Source organism: Fusarium fujikuroi, chromosome FFUJ_chr10 (assembly GCF_900079805.1).
Source record: "Fusarium fujikuroi IMI 58289 draft genome, chromosome FFUJ_chr10".
Lineage (NCBI taxonomy): Eukaryota > Fungi > Ascomycota > Sordariomycetes > Hypocreales > Nectriaceae > Fusarium > Fusarium fujikuroi.
The window spans coordinates 942,832-957,013 of NC_036631.1; the positions used below are offsets into that span (position 1 = coordinate 942,832).

General features: G+C 48.0%; 5 protein-coding genes, besides 1 other annotated feature; 2 read left to right on the plus strand and 3 right to left on the minus strand.

Annotated features, from left to right (window-relative positions):
- Positions 1-733: 733 nt before the first annotated feature.
- Positions 734-1,138, plus strand: FFUJ_10554 (related to glyoxalase family protein; the record flags this gene model as incomplete). The annotated part of the gene is made up of 1 exon (XM_023569351.1): positions 734-1,138. The coding sequence occupies one exon, from the start codon at positions 734-736 to the stop codon at positions 1,136-1,138; it is 405 nt and encodes a 134-aa protein (XP_023436577.1).
- Positions 1,139-1,367: 229 nt separating this feature from the next.
- Positions 1,368-2,906, minus strand: FFUJ_10555 (related to GPI anchored protein; the record flags this gene model as incomplete). XM_023569353.1 has 2 exons in its annotated part: positions 1,368-1,974; positions 2,041-2,906. 2 exons carry the CDS (start codon positions 2,904-2,906, stop codon positions 1,368-1,370), a joined length of 1,473 nt encoding a protein of 490 aa, XP_023436578.1.
- Positions 2,907-3,722: 816 nt separating this feature from the next.
- FFUJ_10556 (related to heterokaryon incompatibility protein) lies at positions 3,723-5,672 on the minus strand (the record flags this gene model as incomplete). Its single annotated transcript, XM_023569354.1, has 1 exon — positions 3,723-5,672. The coding sequence occupies one exon, from the start codon at positions 5,670-5,672 to the stop codon at positions 3,723-3,725; it is 1,950 nt and encodes a 649-aa protein (XP_023436579.1).
- Positions 5,673-6,118: 446 nt separating this feature from the next.
- FFUJ_10557 (related to PMU1-high copy suppressor of ts tps2 mutant phenotype) lies at positions 6,119-7,032 on the plus strand (the record flags this gene model as incomplete). XM_023569355.1 has 2 exons in its annotated part: positions 6,119-6,394; positions 6,448-7,032. The coding sequence occupies 2 exons, from the start codon at positions 6,119-6,121 to the stop codon at positions 7,030-7,032; spliced, it is 861 nt and encodes a 286-aa protein (XP_023436580.1).
- A 1,663-nt stretch (positions 7,033-8,695) lies between these two features.
- On the minus strand, positions 8,696-10,267 carry FFUJ_10558 (probable developmental regulator flbA; the record flags this gene model as incomplete). XM_023569356.1 has 3 exons in its annotated part: positions 8,696-8,764; positions 8,814-10,109; positions 10,193-10,267. The coding sequence occupies 3 exons, from the start codon at positions 10,265-10,267 to the stop codon at positions 8,696-8,698; spliced, it is 1,440 nt and encodes a 479-aa protein (XP_023436581.1).
- A 3,253-nt stretch (positions 10,268-13,520) lies between these two features.
- Positions 13,521-13,610, plus strand: a tRNA (tRNA-Ala).
- The last annotated feature ends 572 nt before the right edge of the window (positions 13,611-14,182 follow it).

The following is a 14,182-nucleotide window of genomic DNA, read 5'->3' on the forward strand; positions in this document are numbered from 1 at the left end:
GTTTGCTTGCATTTATAGTGCTTGGATTCAAGGAACAATGGGTAATTAAAAGTTTCTAAGAAATAAATCTGATTTTATGTACCAAGAGCAAGTCGGTGAATCAGTGATATGTGCTTGGATTTGATCATGACTTTGAACTTCGGACTGTGAGGACGACTCAGCTGTGAATCAGCGGAGTCAATGCTGAACAATGTGTTATCCTCATCCGCGAACTTTGATCAAATAGACAGGATCGACTGCAAGCAAGTTCACTGTCAAATCGTGATGAGTTGTTAATGGCCCTGCAGCAAATATCGATACAGATATATCATGGCCAGTTTTAAGGAGACCTTAAGGTTTTAAATGTGGTTTCTATTGCTTCTCTATAATATTCTACCGTGACTTGAGAGTCTGTAGCAGTTGATCACAATGAAAACCTGAACAATGCAAGGACTATAAAAGCGTTACGAGACTCTTAGAATATTTTACGAGCCAGTTGCGCTATTTTCAAGTTGGAATATTATATCATAGACTCGGCAAACGCCTTTGGTTCCTTGGTCCTTAGTCCAACATCCTTTGGACTAAAGGTGAGTCATCGGCAAGCCCGGAATATCGTCAAGTGGGCCCCAATTGGGGTATAAGAAAGCCCCGGCCTCGCCTAAAACCGAGGTTTTGAACTATGGGATAACTGCGGCCTATAAGGTTAACCTTAGTTCCCCAAACTTCGGCTTCATTCAAATTCGCTACCAACACAATGTCTGCTCCCATCGCATCCGCTCACCTTCGCGTGGCCCGCCCAACAAACAACATCGACGCCCTACTGCCCTTCTACGTCGACGGTCTGGGGTTTAAGAAGATTGGCGAGTTTCGTGACCATGACGGTTTCGATGGTCTAATGCTTGGTCACAAGGGAGCAGGCTATCATCTCGAATTCACAGCGAAGCGCGGACATGACGCCGGTAGATCACCTACGCAGGACAATCTCATGATTTTTTACCTGCCCGAGAAAGAGAAATTCGATGATGCAGTTACACGGATGGAGAAAGCGGGCATTGTTTCTGTCACGAGCTTTAATCCGTATTGGGATCAGTGCGGAAAGACATTTGAGGACGCTGATGGGTATCGCGTGGTGTTGGCAAATATGAGCTGGAATTTGTGAAGCGACATGTGAGCTGCCTCACAAGCGGTACACTGTAGGCTACATCATCTTCAACAATATTGACAGAGAGCTTCAGCTTCCCATCACTCCCTTTGCCTTTGTAGACCAGCTACGATAATACTAATATACACAAGAAACAAGATCCCATCAAAACCTATGCCCCGGATATTCTTGACATTTATCCGATGGGGTCTTAGTTACTTGATAAGAGGTCTTCTTACTCAACTTCCTAGTTCAGAACGGAGTGATGTTTACGGCCCTTATGCTTGCGGCTCTTCGGCCTTCTTGCACGGCATCCCTTTCCTGGCTCTTCCGTAATTTGAGGAATTGATGTGGCAGTTGTCGTAGAAGAACGATGGGCGCTTACGGCAGATGGCTTTGCTGTAGCAGTCTCGGCGCCATCATCAGCTGTGGCAGTCTTTGATCCAGAGGCAGTACGGACTGTCGCTAGAGATGTTGACCTTGGCTGACTCTCTGACGTCGTTGCAGTTGGTTCATGGCCAGCAGCGGAGGACTTTGCAGCTTCGATGTCAGATTCATCCAAATGGTGGAGAAGAGAGCCCCAGCCAAGTCCATCATAGTGACCGGAACCTTCTCCCCAAGAACCAGCCCCGCCCTCGAATCCTCCGAAGGACTCCAAAGAGTTGTTCAGGTATGCCTTTGTCCAAGGAGCGTCAAGACCTTTGATGTTGACGTAATGACTATAGAGCAGCTCCCAAGCAGGTCGAACCGCACCTCGAGAGGCTTCGCTGATAACATCGAAGGAGACTATGCCGTTTGTGTAGGGCTCGAATGGTACATCGTTTCCAAGATTGTATCGAGCAAAGTACTCGGCTCTGCATGCAGAAGTTAGTTCAAAAGACCTTATCACAGCGGGTTAAAATAGTAATGGGTTCACGAACCCTAGTAGAATGCGGCTGTTGTTGTAGGCAAAGAGGTCCTCGCCCTGATTCCATGCCTGCTGTCCAATGGCACCCAGCACTTGGAAGTTCATCGCGGAATGACCCTGATCTCGGCCAGATTCTTGCCCTTGGCCAATTGCCTTGCCCGTACCAGGTTCTTGAACGATGTTCGAGATACCGTTATTGATAGCCCCATTACCCTCACCGTGTTTGAAGTAGTCGACGGCAAAGTCCCAGGTGGTTTGGTTGTCGGTGAGGACTGCGATAGCCATAGCAGAAGCAATATTGCACTGTTCCCAGTTGGCGAAGAAGTGCTTGACATTGTGCTCTGACCCCAGGACGTGGTTGAGGAAATCGAGATTCATCGGCAAGAATATTTTGTTGAACATGCTGATGACTTTGGCTAGACCGTTCTTAGCGAATGGCTGGTAGTCGCGGAGAAGCTCTGCGGCGTTAGCAAGCTCATAACCTTGCAATCCTGCGGTAAGGTAGGCATCATCGCCCCCGCTGAGGATCTCCAGCGTATCTGCCCAAGCAACAAGGATGCCTGATGCGGTTTCTGCGTACTGGTCTTCTCCACTGACTTTCCAGCGCAGAGCAAGGTTGAACGCAGCAGCCGCATCGTGCCATAGGACCTCCCCATTTTGGCCTCTGTTCACTTCTTTGACTGCATTGTTCTTGTAGTCAGCACTGGAAAATGGGATACTCGTCAGCTTATTCCACGACGCGGTCCAAGGCTCTTTTTTCTCGGCGAGCTTAGTTTTGATGCGACTGATATCGGTGTCGGTGACTAGCAAACCAGGGTGAGTGAAAGCATAGGAAAGAGGGAAAAGAAAAGAGAAAAAGATTGTGTAAATGAGTGTCATAATGAATGTAAACTGTTAATGAGCGTGGCGCTTGGCAAACGAGAGAACGAAAGAATGAATGTACAGGAGCCGATGAGTGAAAGTAAACATATCAGAAACACTTTTATCGATTTCGTGCCCTGTAATAATCCACATTAAGCGCCTGGTCAGGAGTATCAGGCCAAAAGTCTAAACTAAAAGCCCAAAGCCGCTCCAATCAATTCTAGCTTCAATGAGGTGGTCATTTAACTATACAGCCCTGAAACCGCGCTATAGGCTCGAATAGAATCCTTTATTTCTCATGGCGGGGAAATCTTCATCCTGAAACCACTAACATTCGCGTAAATGTTAAGATCTTCAAGACCTTACCGCAAACAAAGGAGAAGTGTAGTTAAAGGCGTGATTGCATGTTGAGAAGAAGAAGAAGATAGATCCCAGTTCTTTATTTCATGTCGGCTTTCAGAGGTTAACTGGCCAAGCGACCAGGTGCGGGCAGCATGGGTTGACCTCCTCGTGTAGACCCCTGCTGCTTAGTTGCCCCAGTCCATCGGTGATCAAATACCGCAGCAATGGTATGATCCTGTCATATAATCCGACTTCTTGGTATTTACATGGATACTTACATCACGTATAGTGGAATGACTCTGTAATTTGTCTAGACTGCCGAAGATGAGTGTGGCATGGACTGAACTACTAGTTTGTGTAAGAGCTTTGGAGTTTATGTTTGGGCGGAAGAATGTACCAGCTAATTAGTCATTGTGTTTGATTTTGTGGTTCGATTACGTAGTATGCCTAATGGTTTACGTTGAATACACTAAATAGCGTCAGGTTCACTGATCAGTGGATTATGATAGCTTGCGTGTCATCTTTGGTCGCTTTCTTTCCCCACCAGCTACCATCCATGAACCCATGGAGATATGTCCCTCCTACCAACTGGCAATGGTGATCCGCCTGTGGATTGAACTCGCTCAAACGCCTAAATATTAAAGGCACCCGCGATCGTGGTACTACCCAGACTGTATCTCCCTCCTGCAAATTCTGTGAGCCAAGTCCGATGTATCCATTCTCTGTTACGAACGGTCGAAGGTATTCCCCATATGCGAATTGCGAGCTAAATTCCATCGATAAGACAGACTCGTGTCCTTTGGTGGCGGTAAGCCATTCTGCATCTTGGGGCCAGAACTTGTTGAAAGCTTCTTTGAGCTTCGTCCAATAGTTTTCGTCTTCTGGAGACAATACCACGGACTCCATTCTCTCTTTTAACCATTTTGCAAAACTAGGCCCCATTGATGATCCCTTTGGCGGAGGAACTCTGGCCTCTCCATAAGTATTTTTAGTCAGCGTCCGCCAGAAAGCTTCCATTCGACCTTCGCCAGTGACTTTATCCTTTTCAGGCAGCCTCAATAGCATATCCAAGAGTCTTGGAAAGGGTTTGTAATTCAAGACATCGCGCTTTGACTCTGCAACGAAAGAGATCTTGTCGACTTGCACTCCGTGGATAGTCATCGTAAGCTCAGTCTCGTTGAATGTAGCAGGCCAAAGGGCCAGCTTCTCTTCCCGTGACAAATTCCTGTCCGCCGAGAAGAAAAATGAATCTGCTTGATATCTCTCATATCCTGTGACTCTGAGACCAAGAGGATATCTGACACTCCAGTCAGGAACCCAGGAGGGAAGGTCTGCACCATTCAACTTTACATTACGAAAACCCTCTGCGCAAGAAAGGACTAGTAAATCCTCACAATCCATGAGAAGTTGAATGGCTATGTCGAGGTATGTCTTTCCAGGACTGCAATTCTTTCCGTACGTTGGGCACAGCAACGGCGGCAACTTTTCAATACCTTCACGACCTTGGATAAGGCCCAGCAGAGCGTATGCTTTGTCCCCAAGCTCTGTAGCCTCGCAGTCACGGGATCTTATCAGCGTGTATAATAGCACATTAGCCCAGTGCTCTGTGGCCATGGTTGATTTCGTTGCTTTTATAATCGCCGGCACTCCGTAATTACGGGACGCTCTCAAGCTTCTGGCGGAAGATGACGTTCCCTCGGCGGGCCGACTGTCGTAAAACTGCTTCAAAGGGCTCGTTGATATGTTATGCGAAGCCTTCACAAATATATCCCAATTTGTTGAGTACACTCCACAGCGGAGAGTTACGTGCTCTGGGAGTACGAGTTCTTGGATAATCCATGATCTGTTCCAGTAGGTCCTATCGAAGATCTTTCCAATGGCCTCCCAACAAGCCTCCTCATGGTCGGAAGGTTCCGAGATTCTTCGTCTAGTTGGCATGCCCAATGATTTGAGAATGTTCCGGTCAGCTACCTTGGCCATGTGATCGAAAGCTTGCTTCGTATGCGCATCCGAGTCCCCAAGCCATGCAATGACAGAACTAGCTCTCCTGTAGATCTCAGCCATCATGTTGCTGACCTGATAACTCCTCTCATCGTCGTCCTCTTGGTTTATACATATGGCGTCAATCCAGAACTCCTTATCTTTGAGCTCTTTGTCTTCCTTCACCTGGATCAGGAAGTCCAGTAAGTTTCTTGCAACTTTAAGCTCTCCATCCCCAAATTTTATAGACGCAACGCGCTCGTTAGTGTATGTTCTGAAAGGCCCCTCGTTGATAGGCGCCCCCCACCTATACGAAAGGGCGTGGTAGCGTGTCAACGGATCATGCAAGCTCACGACTCTCAGCTTCCATTTTGCTTCGGTGATATCTCCAGCCCAGCTCTCGAGTGATACAAGACGTAAGTCACCAGCTTTGACAGGGAACTGGGAATAGACTAGAGCCATTGATCCCTCATATGCGAAAGAAAAATAGAGACGTGATGTTAAAAAAACGCTCTGGAGTGGCGGAACAAGAAGCAAAAGAACGTCAGAGGAAGCCCTGCGATAAAAGGCGTAGCCATTTACCAGCTCTTACGATTCAGCCCTAGCGATATTTGTCATGGGCTTGAGACGTTAGTCTAGAACTGCAAAGCGCGGGATTTGTTGGCGTTGCATCATTGGCTGCTGAATGAGGGGGCCTCCGTCTCACTGCCTCACAAAGTCAGCCATGTCTTTATCGACATTGGGTGAGCCATGAGTCTTATGGTCTAGGCTTTCCATGTTTCTTCTTTCATCTTGCCATTACTGCAATTGCCTGTCTGCCTTGCCCATGTGATCTTTAATACACCTGCCGACAATCCCCTCCAATGCATCCAGGTTCTTTTTTCCCACCACTTCTGTCATCTTTCCCAATGTCAGGCCCCAAATGCTCGTACAAGTTCACCTTCGAACCTGATTGGCTTGTTGACTACCCAGTGATTTCTCACTCATATCCTGGTTCGAAGCTCACCACTCAGCCAAACCTCGGTTTGCGTAATGATCGAGAATGGGCGAGGCTTACTGAGCACGTCAAACAATCAAATGACCAGGACGATTCAGATGTCTCACATAAAATCTTGCTAGTTGCGCGACATGGCCACGGTGTTCATAACGACGTGATGGAGGAAGTTGGGTCAGAAGAATGGAAGGTATGCATCTCCTAATGCACCGAACATGGTTATAGTAAGCTGATAGTCATTAGAATCACTGGTCAAAGCTACCCGGTGACTCAAATAGGACTTGGCTTGATGCCGAGCTTGTTGAAAAGGGAGTTCAACAAGCCAAAGACGTCGGGAAACTGTATACTGAGGGCATCCGGCATGCGGGCTTTCCCGTCCCCGATGCTATCTATACCAGTCCGCTTGCTCGAGGTCTCAAGACAACGAACCTGATTTTCAGGGACATCATCACGGAACAAGGGACCGAGTTCAGGCCTATAGTGAAAGAATATCTTCGAGAACGACTTACCAATCATACGTGTGATAAGCGGAGGACGAGACAGTGGATTCAAGCCGCTTATCCCGACTATGAGTTGGAATCAGGCTTTGCCGAGGAAGATGTGTTGTGGCATGCTGATCGATCAGAGTCGAATGAAGCACACGTTGCCCGGACACAAGAACTACTTGAGGATGTTTGGAGACATGATTCGGGATCATGCATTGCTTTGACCACTCACTCTTTCACGATATCTACTATCCTCGAAGCCATCGGGGCGCCACAGTTTCGAATGGGCGAAGGTGCCATGGTGGCACTCTTGGTCAAAGGCGAGAAGATTTACGCAAAATGAGCTCTGAAATGGAAATTACAAAGTAGAGAAAATGTCCATCTTGTTTCCTCTCATCAAAGTCATGTATCACGGTGTATTATATATAAGCTGCCCAATCCTCGGCTTAAAGCCTCTACTGTTGTAACATGTTGCTCTTGATCTTATAGGACGGGACTCTTCTGGGGTAGGTGTTGTAATTCTCCTTCGCAACCATATACATGCAAGTATAGCTCCCCAGTCGCAAAATCGAAGTATTAAAAGACACCCTGTCATCACCAAGCTTCTCCACCTTCGACCCAACACCAGAAGCCAGCTCTTCACATTTTGTACTCTTGCGCCAAAATTCCAACTGTACAAGTACAATTCCAGCCATCTGAGAAGGCCTCTCCAGCTGGCTCATCCCTCTCACGGGGTTCATGCATAGAAACCGCCTTGCTTGACGCATCAGACGTATACATAGTATCCGCCGCATTCCAATAGTTGAAATGCGTCGAGTTGGAGTCTTTATGTTTCGTCTCCCTGCTAGTAGTAGCAAAATGCGCCACAGATCGGAGTGTCCGATCATTCATCACTAGTATCTCACGCCAGACATAGTTGGCCTTATTGTTAAAGTTTGGCGTTCGGACAAATGGACGCGATACTAGCTCCTCCGCGACTCCGGCAATGATAACCAATGTCTCAGCTGTAAGGACTAACACTGACTGTGTGATAAAATAATAGAGAGCTAGCAGGGTTCCGATATTAGAATCCCTAATGGAGAATCATGTCAGGAGGGAGGGTATGTCATTGTTGGCTGCTAAAGAGCATCGGCTGTTTCGATACGCCCCAACTTGTGGCGGGCGACCGGTCACGTTTGCTGTTGAAAAGCCATAACTACGGCAGTGCCTAGACTCGCTTTAGTGCAAAAGGCAATTATTATACCATATCGCCGCATGAGAGGTTGGTAGGTGGCTTCTTATCCGTCGAGGCTTAGGTAGAAGAGATGATGGCCGCTTGATAAAGCAGTATCAATGGTCAAAAGACACATATTCCACGATTTTAGAGTCTATGTGTGCTTCACTTTTGAACGAAACTCCCATCTGTCGTTGAAGACTTGACTTTGCTGCTTGTCTTCACCGCCCCTCCAGTGAGATCTGGGGTCTGGGGCTTGCTGTTTCTGAAGTGTCTAAGAAGTGTTATTTGCCGCTGAGACCTGTGGCTGAGAGCTTAAATCAGCCGAGAGAACTTAGCTGTTTCTGAAGGATTAGCACGGTGACAGGAGCTAAATCTGATCCAAAGACGCATTCGAGCTCCCAGTTGTAGGACTCTTCAAATATGGCGACAAACGACTTAGCGATGACTCCACTCGGGGGTTATTTAGATGATTTCATGCAAGGGATCGAGAATGAAGTGGCTCAAGATATGGTATTGATGCTCATGGCCTTATCTAAATTTATGCAGGGTGCGTTATACCAAGCAACCCAGCCCTTGATCAGTCCCTGTAGCACGACATACTGTCGGCTCTGCCTCAAGTCGCGATCTATCTTAATCTATGGGGGAATCATCTCCGACCATCGTACAATTGCTATGCGACAAAGGAAATGAAAACATTAGAATAATGGTAATGTGGCTGGTATAGCCATGCTCGCTCGCTTTATTATATCGAACATCCCGTCTCCAAAAAAAAAAAAAAGAAATGATGGTATCATCGCACGCCGGCTTGAACAAGTCGGCTTTCGGCTGCTGGGTTGTTGAGAAACTTGGGCACAGAGTCCTATGATCCGTCAGTATGATGTTGTAGAGCGGTATAGGGATTGACTTACAGTGGCCATTAATTTGAAGACGGCATCTTGGGCAGTCTCCAATAGTGATGTCACCTCTTGCAAGGTATCTGCTACTGTGGCATCGAGTGCCTGGGCCTTGGTCATGCGTTGAGCAAGACTTGATCGGATCTTGTGGTTGACGTTGACCTCTCGCGGTGACCCAGGTGCGAGGAAGGTGTTGAATACAACATGCGCTTGGGAAAGAAGCTCGTTCGCTGCATCATCGCCCTTCTTATCCTTCAGCATAGTCTCAAGCATGGCCTTGGAGTCCCGAATGATCTCATCAGCCTGCTCGTAAAATGCAAGACTCTCTTCACAGTATGTCTCTCGAAGGTTCTCGCGGAACAACAATCGTAGCGTAGGGTCGAGTAGGATCTTCTCAAGCTTATGGCGGTTGCTCTCGTTGACGCCGCCCTTTGCTGACGATGTGTCTGTCTTGCCTTGTGATGAGCAACGACTCGATGAGCTGGTCTCGACAAGGTCTTGACCGCGTTGGGAGAGTTGGTAGATAGCGATGGGAGTAGGTTGGAAGAGTTTGCAAGCGGCGAATTGATTCATGTAAGCCATGTCTGTTGTCACTGACTCGATGAGGTTGTAGTGCACGAAGTGGGTTGCTATGTTGACGGCTTCTCGAAGATCGACGCATGTCGTGTTGTCTCGCAGCCACTCAGCGATGACTTGGCCAGTGCAAGTATCATGGTATGTCTTCCCATTCACCTTGCGTTCTGGCTGGAGTCGGATACCTGCTGCACCCTCTGAGTAAGGCCCCTTCTTGCCTCGTCCGTCAACGCCGATCAACCGACAGAAGACAACCTCAGTGGTGGCTCGATCCACATGGCACTTGTCAGTCTTGACATCTCGTTCCAGATGCAACAAAGGCCCTGTGATGAGACAGTGTAGCTCGCTAAGCTGATCCTGGTACAGGCCATTTGATTGACAGAACCAGTCAAAGATCATGATGCCCTTGGACGTTGGTCTCCATACTCCACCTCTTTGTTGAAACACCTGGTCGGGCTTTCCATCGGCAGACTCGATATATCGGGCATCGACGAATTGCTGACACAGATTTCGGGCTGTATTCTTGTTCATGGAGAAGGTTGTTGTGGAGGTGGAGACGACGGTGCCCGATGGGTTGCTAGGGTCAGGCATACGATTTGACTGGGTAAGTTTGAGATTGCCGAGGTTGTGGATAGCATCTTCGGCGAGGAATGTGTGCTCGATCTTGATGAAGCGGACGCGATGAGGGACGAGAGGGAGAAGACTGGCGAGGAGGGCGGAGAATAGGTCCTGGAGGTCCTGTTGGCAGCTGTTAGCGGTGTTGAACAAAAAAGCAAATGTTGTTGTTATAGCCGGTGTTATGTCCGGAGCCAAGTACCGACCTTTGATTGCGGTCGGTCATCGTTTGACGCGCATAGCAATCGCGATGACGACTGTGTGATTGTTCCCTTTGACATGCTGGGTACCTGCGTTGAAGCTCGCCTCTGCAGAGTAGTAGAACCTCCTAGGTCAAGCATCACTTCAGCTCTGGAGAAGCAAAAGAAAGAAAGAAGCAGCACAGGTGAGCGGACGATAGCAGGCCCGGGCGACGATGCGATGCGATGGCGGAGCCGGAGATGATAAAGGATTGGAAAGGGAACCTACATTACTCGTGCGGCCGCCGAACGATTCCTCTTTGAGCGAGCGGATGCAGAGTCTTTTTCTCGTGGGAAGCGGAGAACCACATGGCGAGCCGTCCGACCACGCGACTGACTAGATCTAGATGGAGATTAGGCTGTTGATTAATCCACGTGCATACGATGTTGTGTCACTAGCTAGCATGCTGCATCTTGCAGCAGAGGCTGGGCGTCTCCTTTAGTCCGTGGAGCAGTGACCACCCGCCAAGCACTCCTCCTCTCTGGTGTGCCCTGATAACTCAGCTCAAAACAGCCCAGCCTCGCATGTTATTGTTTTGTTTACTTCACTGCAAGGTATAAGCCGCTTGAGCTTCGATGCTGCATCGTTACCAAGGGACCAACCTTTGTGGCCATGACCCCCTTCACCGAAGGAACAAGGTTTGCTTCTAGGACGAGTCCAGTCTAGCATCATCTGTCTAGAGTCTTTGAAGCATCTCTTCCACCAATCATGTATTTTTGGAGCCTAAAAACAGCTCCATCAATCTAGGAAAATTCTCGAGACACGGGAAAGGTTACCCTTACAGTCCTGTTGATAAATATGGGACAAAACCACCCAGCAATTCGGCCTTGCTCTTTTACTGTGCTGTGGTTTTTTTTTCTCCATCTGAAACGCCCTTGTCAATTGTATGTATCCGATTGTTGTTGGTGATCTCCACCGATGATCGACATGCAACATTGAAGCGACACCGCCGGCTCCGCTCACCCACTTGGGCTGACGCTGGCTGACCTTGAAGCAAATTGCGCCTGCGGTTCCGCTGCGTGACATGATCAAGCCCCCGAGGCCCCCATGGAAATATGGACATGGACATGATCCGAACATTAACGGACCAGATCTACTGTGGCGCCAACCGACTCGGCCGTGAGATGGTGCGCTCCCCTCACCCAACGACTCAGTGAACCATTTGATTTTGAGGCTCAAGGAGGCGCTAAACGAGATAACGCAAATTACGATTCCATGGCGCCAAAAAGTGGTTCCACTTGGGTCCAAGAGCCAACGGGGTTCGAGGTGATTCGTCAATCTGGGAGAATGGCTCGCGGGAATTCCGAGATCTCCCTTCGACCGATTCTCCATGATGCACGCATGAATTGGAACAAAGCTTGTTGATGCCGAAGAAATCGACTGTTTCTAGAAAGACCCTTGACTTGGGCTTTTTGACGTGATGGCTGCATTGCCCGTTTCATCTAAACGCATCATCGCCGATCGTTCCCTTTCTGTATTTTGTCTTGCTTATGCTTATGAGCTTCAGTAAAAATGTTCACAGACAATGGATCCTTGGACTAGGCCCAGAAACCAACAGTCCGGCTCATTTTGCACTTTTGCTCGCACTAGAGCTCATGATCTTTCTTCTTCTGAATCAAATGCATGTCGATCCTCTGCGGATGCCCCAGATATCCGCTTCAATAGTTTAGAACGGCGGGACAACGGCCTCAACCCCGATATACCATTCTACGCTACAATGTCACTATCACAAATGATCAGTGGGCGGGAGATGAGATGCATTGGGTTTACTCCGTAGGTTCCGCTTGTCTGTGCTCAGGGCTGAAAATACCCTGGTAATCTTGTTGAGGAGAATTCATCCACGTGGGAACCCCAAAGTCCGTGACGGCTTCTGTTGGGCTCCGGGGATGGATGGCATTTACCTTTTCAGAATGTCGCGATAGTTACACTCTATCTTGTTATCTCCCTAGGGGCGCAATTGCGGCTCCTGAAATTCCCGGTGACCAACAGTGTATCTTATCACGCATGATCACCGTGAATCCATGCATAATGCGGCTCAGGCTGTTATCTCATTGATTGCATGAATTGCATGACCATGAGTCCCGGGTATGCCAACCGCGTATTCCCCAGCCTAGCACAAACACCACCAATGAGACAGCAGCGAACACGAAACCGTAACGCCGCCACCAACTCATAATCTGCATTGATTATGCAAGCTAAGCAAGTCACAATTCGGCAGTTGCTAGAACTTTCATAAGACTGCTCCTTGACACTGACTCATGAACCCCTGACAGTCTCTGGTCGGATAGCTGGGCTAGCTACTTGTTAGTTCGAGTTTCCACGTGGCCGACACGTTTCGCGCGTGAGACCATGTCAAGCAGACCCGGACTAACTCTCGTGATTTTGCAGACTTGTGCTACTCTAGCAAGACGCAATTGTTCCCGTAATCTGCCTTCTTGACACATAGTTATCAGTAGTCATCGAGAGCAATATAGCTGCTCACTCAGGGGCTCAATTGATGCCGATCTTCGGAGCCTTCACGACTGAGACTAATAGAGGGAGTGTCAAGAGATTGACGAGTGCACACTGAAGCATCCTTGCTCCACACAATCGGCATGGCCTGCCAGCTTCCGCCCATGACACTGCTACTCCAGTTTATACAAGCTACAAGCTCTCTATCCGTTGGCACAGAAGCAGTTGACCTGCATTTCTGCGCTTACCATTTCCCTGAGATAGAAAAGGATATGCTGACCCAACAGCACCGTCAGTCATATCTTTCGCAAGATGGGGTATCCAGCTATCATAAATGTGGACGGCATGTGGGCAACTGGGTAATGAACCATGCCCATTGGCCTCAGTAGCGACCTACATGACCGATGGCTTGCTCACGGACACGGATGCCGACTTCCATCCTATCCGGGCTCGAGTCTGAGCCGGGACTTAGCCTCCATCGTGATTCTGATGTTGGTTGGATCGACCAAGCTGAAGTGGCTTGACGGCTTTATCTATTCACTCGGGTAGACTTGATGCATGCTAGGTAACGTTAACATTGAGGTGTCACAGCACTGTTGGATCTTTGTCCAACATTTTCTATCATGAAGAATACCGGACTATGAGACTTGAGAGGCTCCTAATAAAGGCTGTGTGACTGTAGGTAGCAAAGGGCAAATGATTGCAGATTGCATCTTCTACTCCGTACATGCAGAGCGGTTGGGGCTGGTGGTAGCGCAATGCATAGAATCGCAGTGCTCAGCTCCGGATCATCTATATAGAGTACAATTTTAAAAGCTCTACCAACCAATCATAAGTCGTTGCGGGCGAATGGTTTAGTGGTATAATACTCCCTTAGCATAATTCATCAGAATAATCTGGGAGTGGTCCAGGGTTCGATTCCCTGTTCGTCCAAGATAGGTGGTTTAATTCCACTGTTATCCGCTTCTTTTGCATTTTTGCCAATTGGCAATAATTAAGTTTTGAAACCCAAGAGAAGAATTCTTTCTAAAAGCTGGCCTGGATATTCGTCTTATAACTGAGAGTAGTGGCTTGTTGCTTGCTTTTAGTTTATTCTATCTCTGTGCTGCCGGGTAAGTTCTTCAATTTCGACCATCTAGGCACCTACTACTGTACAGGATAAAATCATTACAGCAGGCTTTGTGTACAATAGTTCGCTGGAACAAATACTCCAGCTTATCAAGAAACACTTCATATCCTACTCTGTGCTCCCTTTGTATTCAAGTTCATTTTCTTAATGTCATGTTTGGTGGCCAAGCTTGAGTCCAGTTTAAGACAAAATGAGCCTCATGATTGGAGCGCATCGAGTTTTAAGCTTACAATTAAGACTCCCAGGGGCCAACCCAATAGGATAACCTCACCATTTCCACGGTATCATTCCGCGTACTTAATATACCTGAAGCTACGTCACAAACAGGCAAAAGATCACCTCAAAGTCCGTATTCCTCTCTTCCAAACCAAGGTCT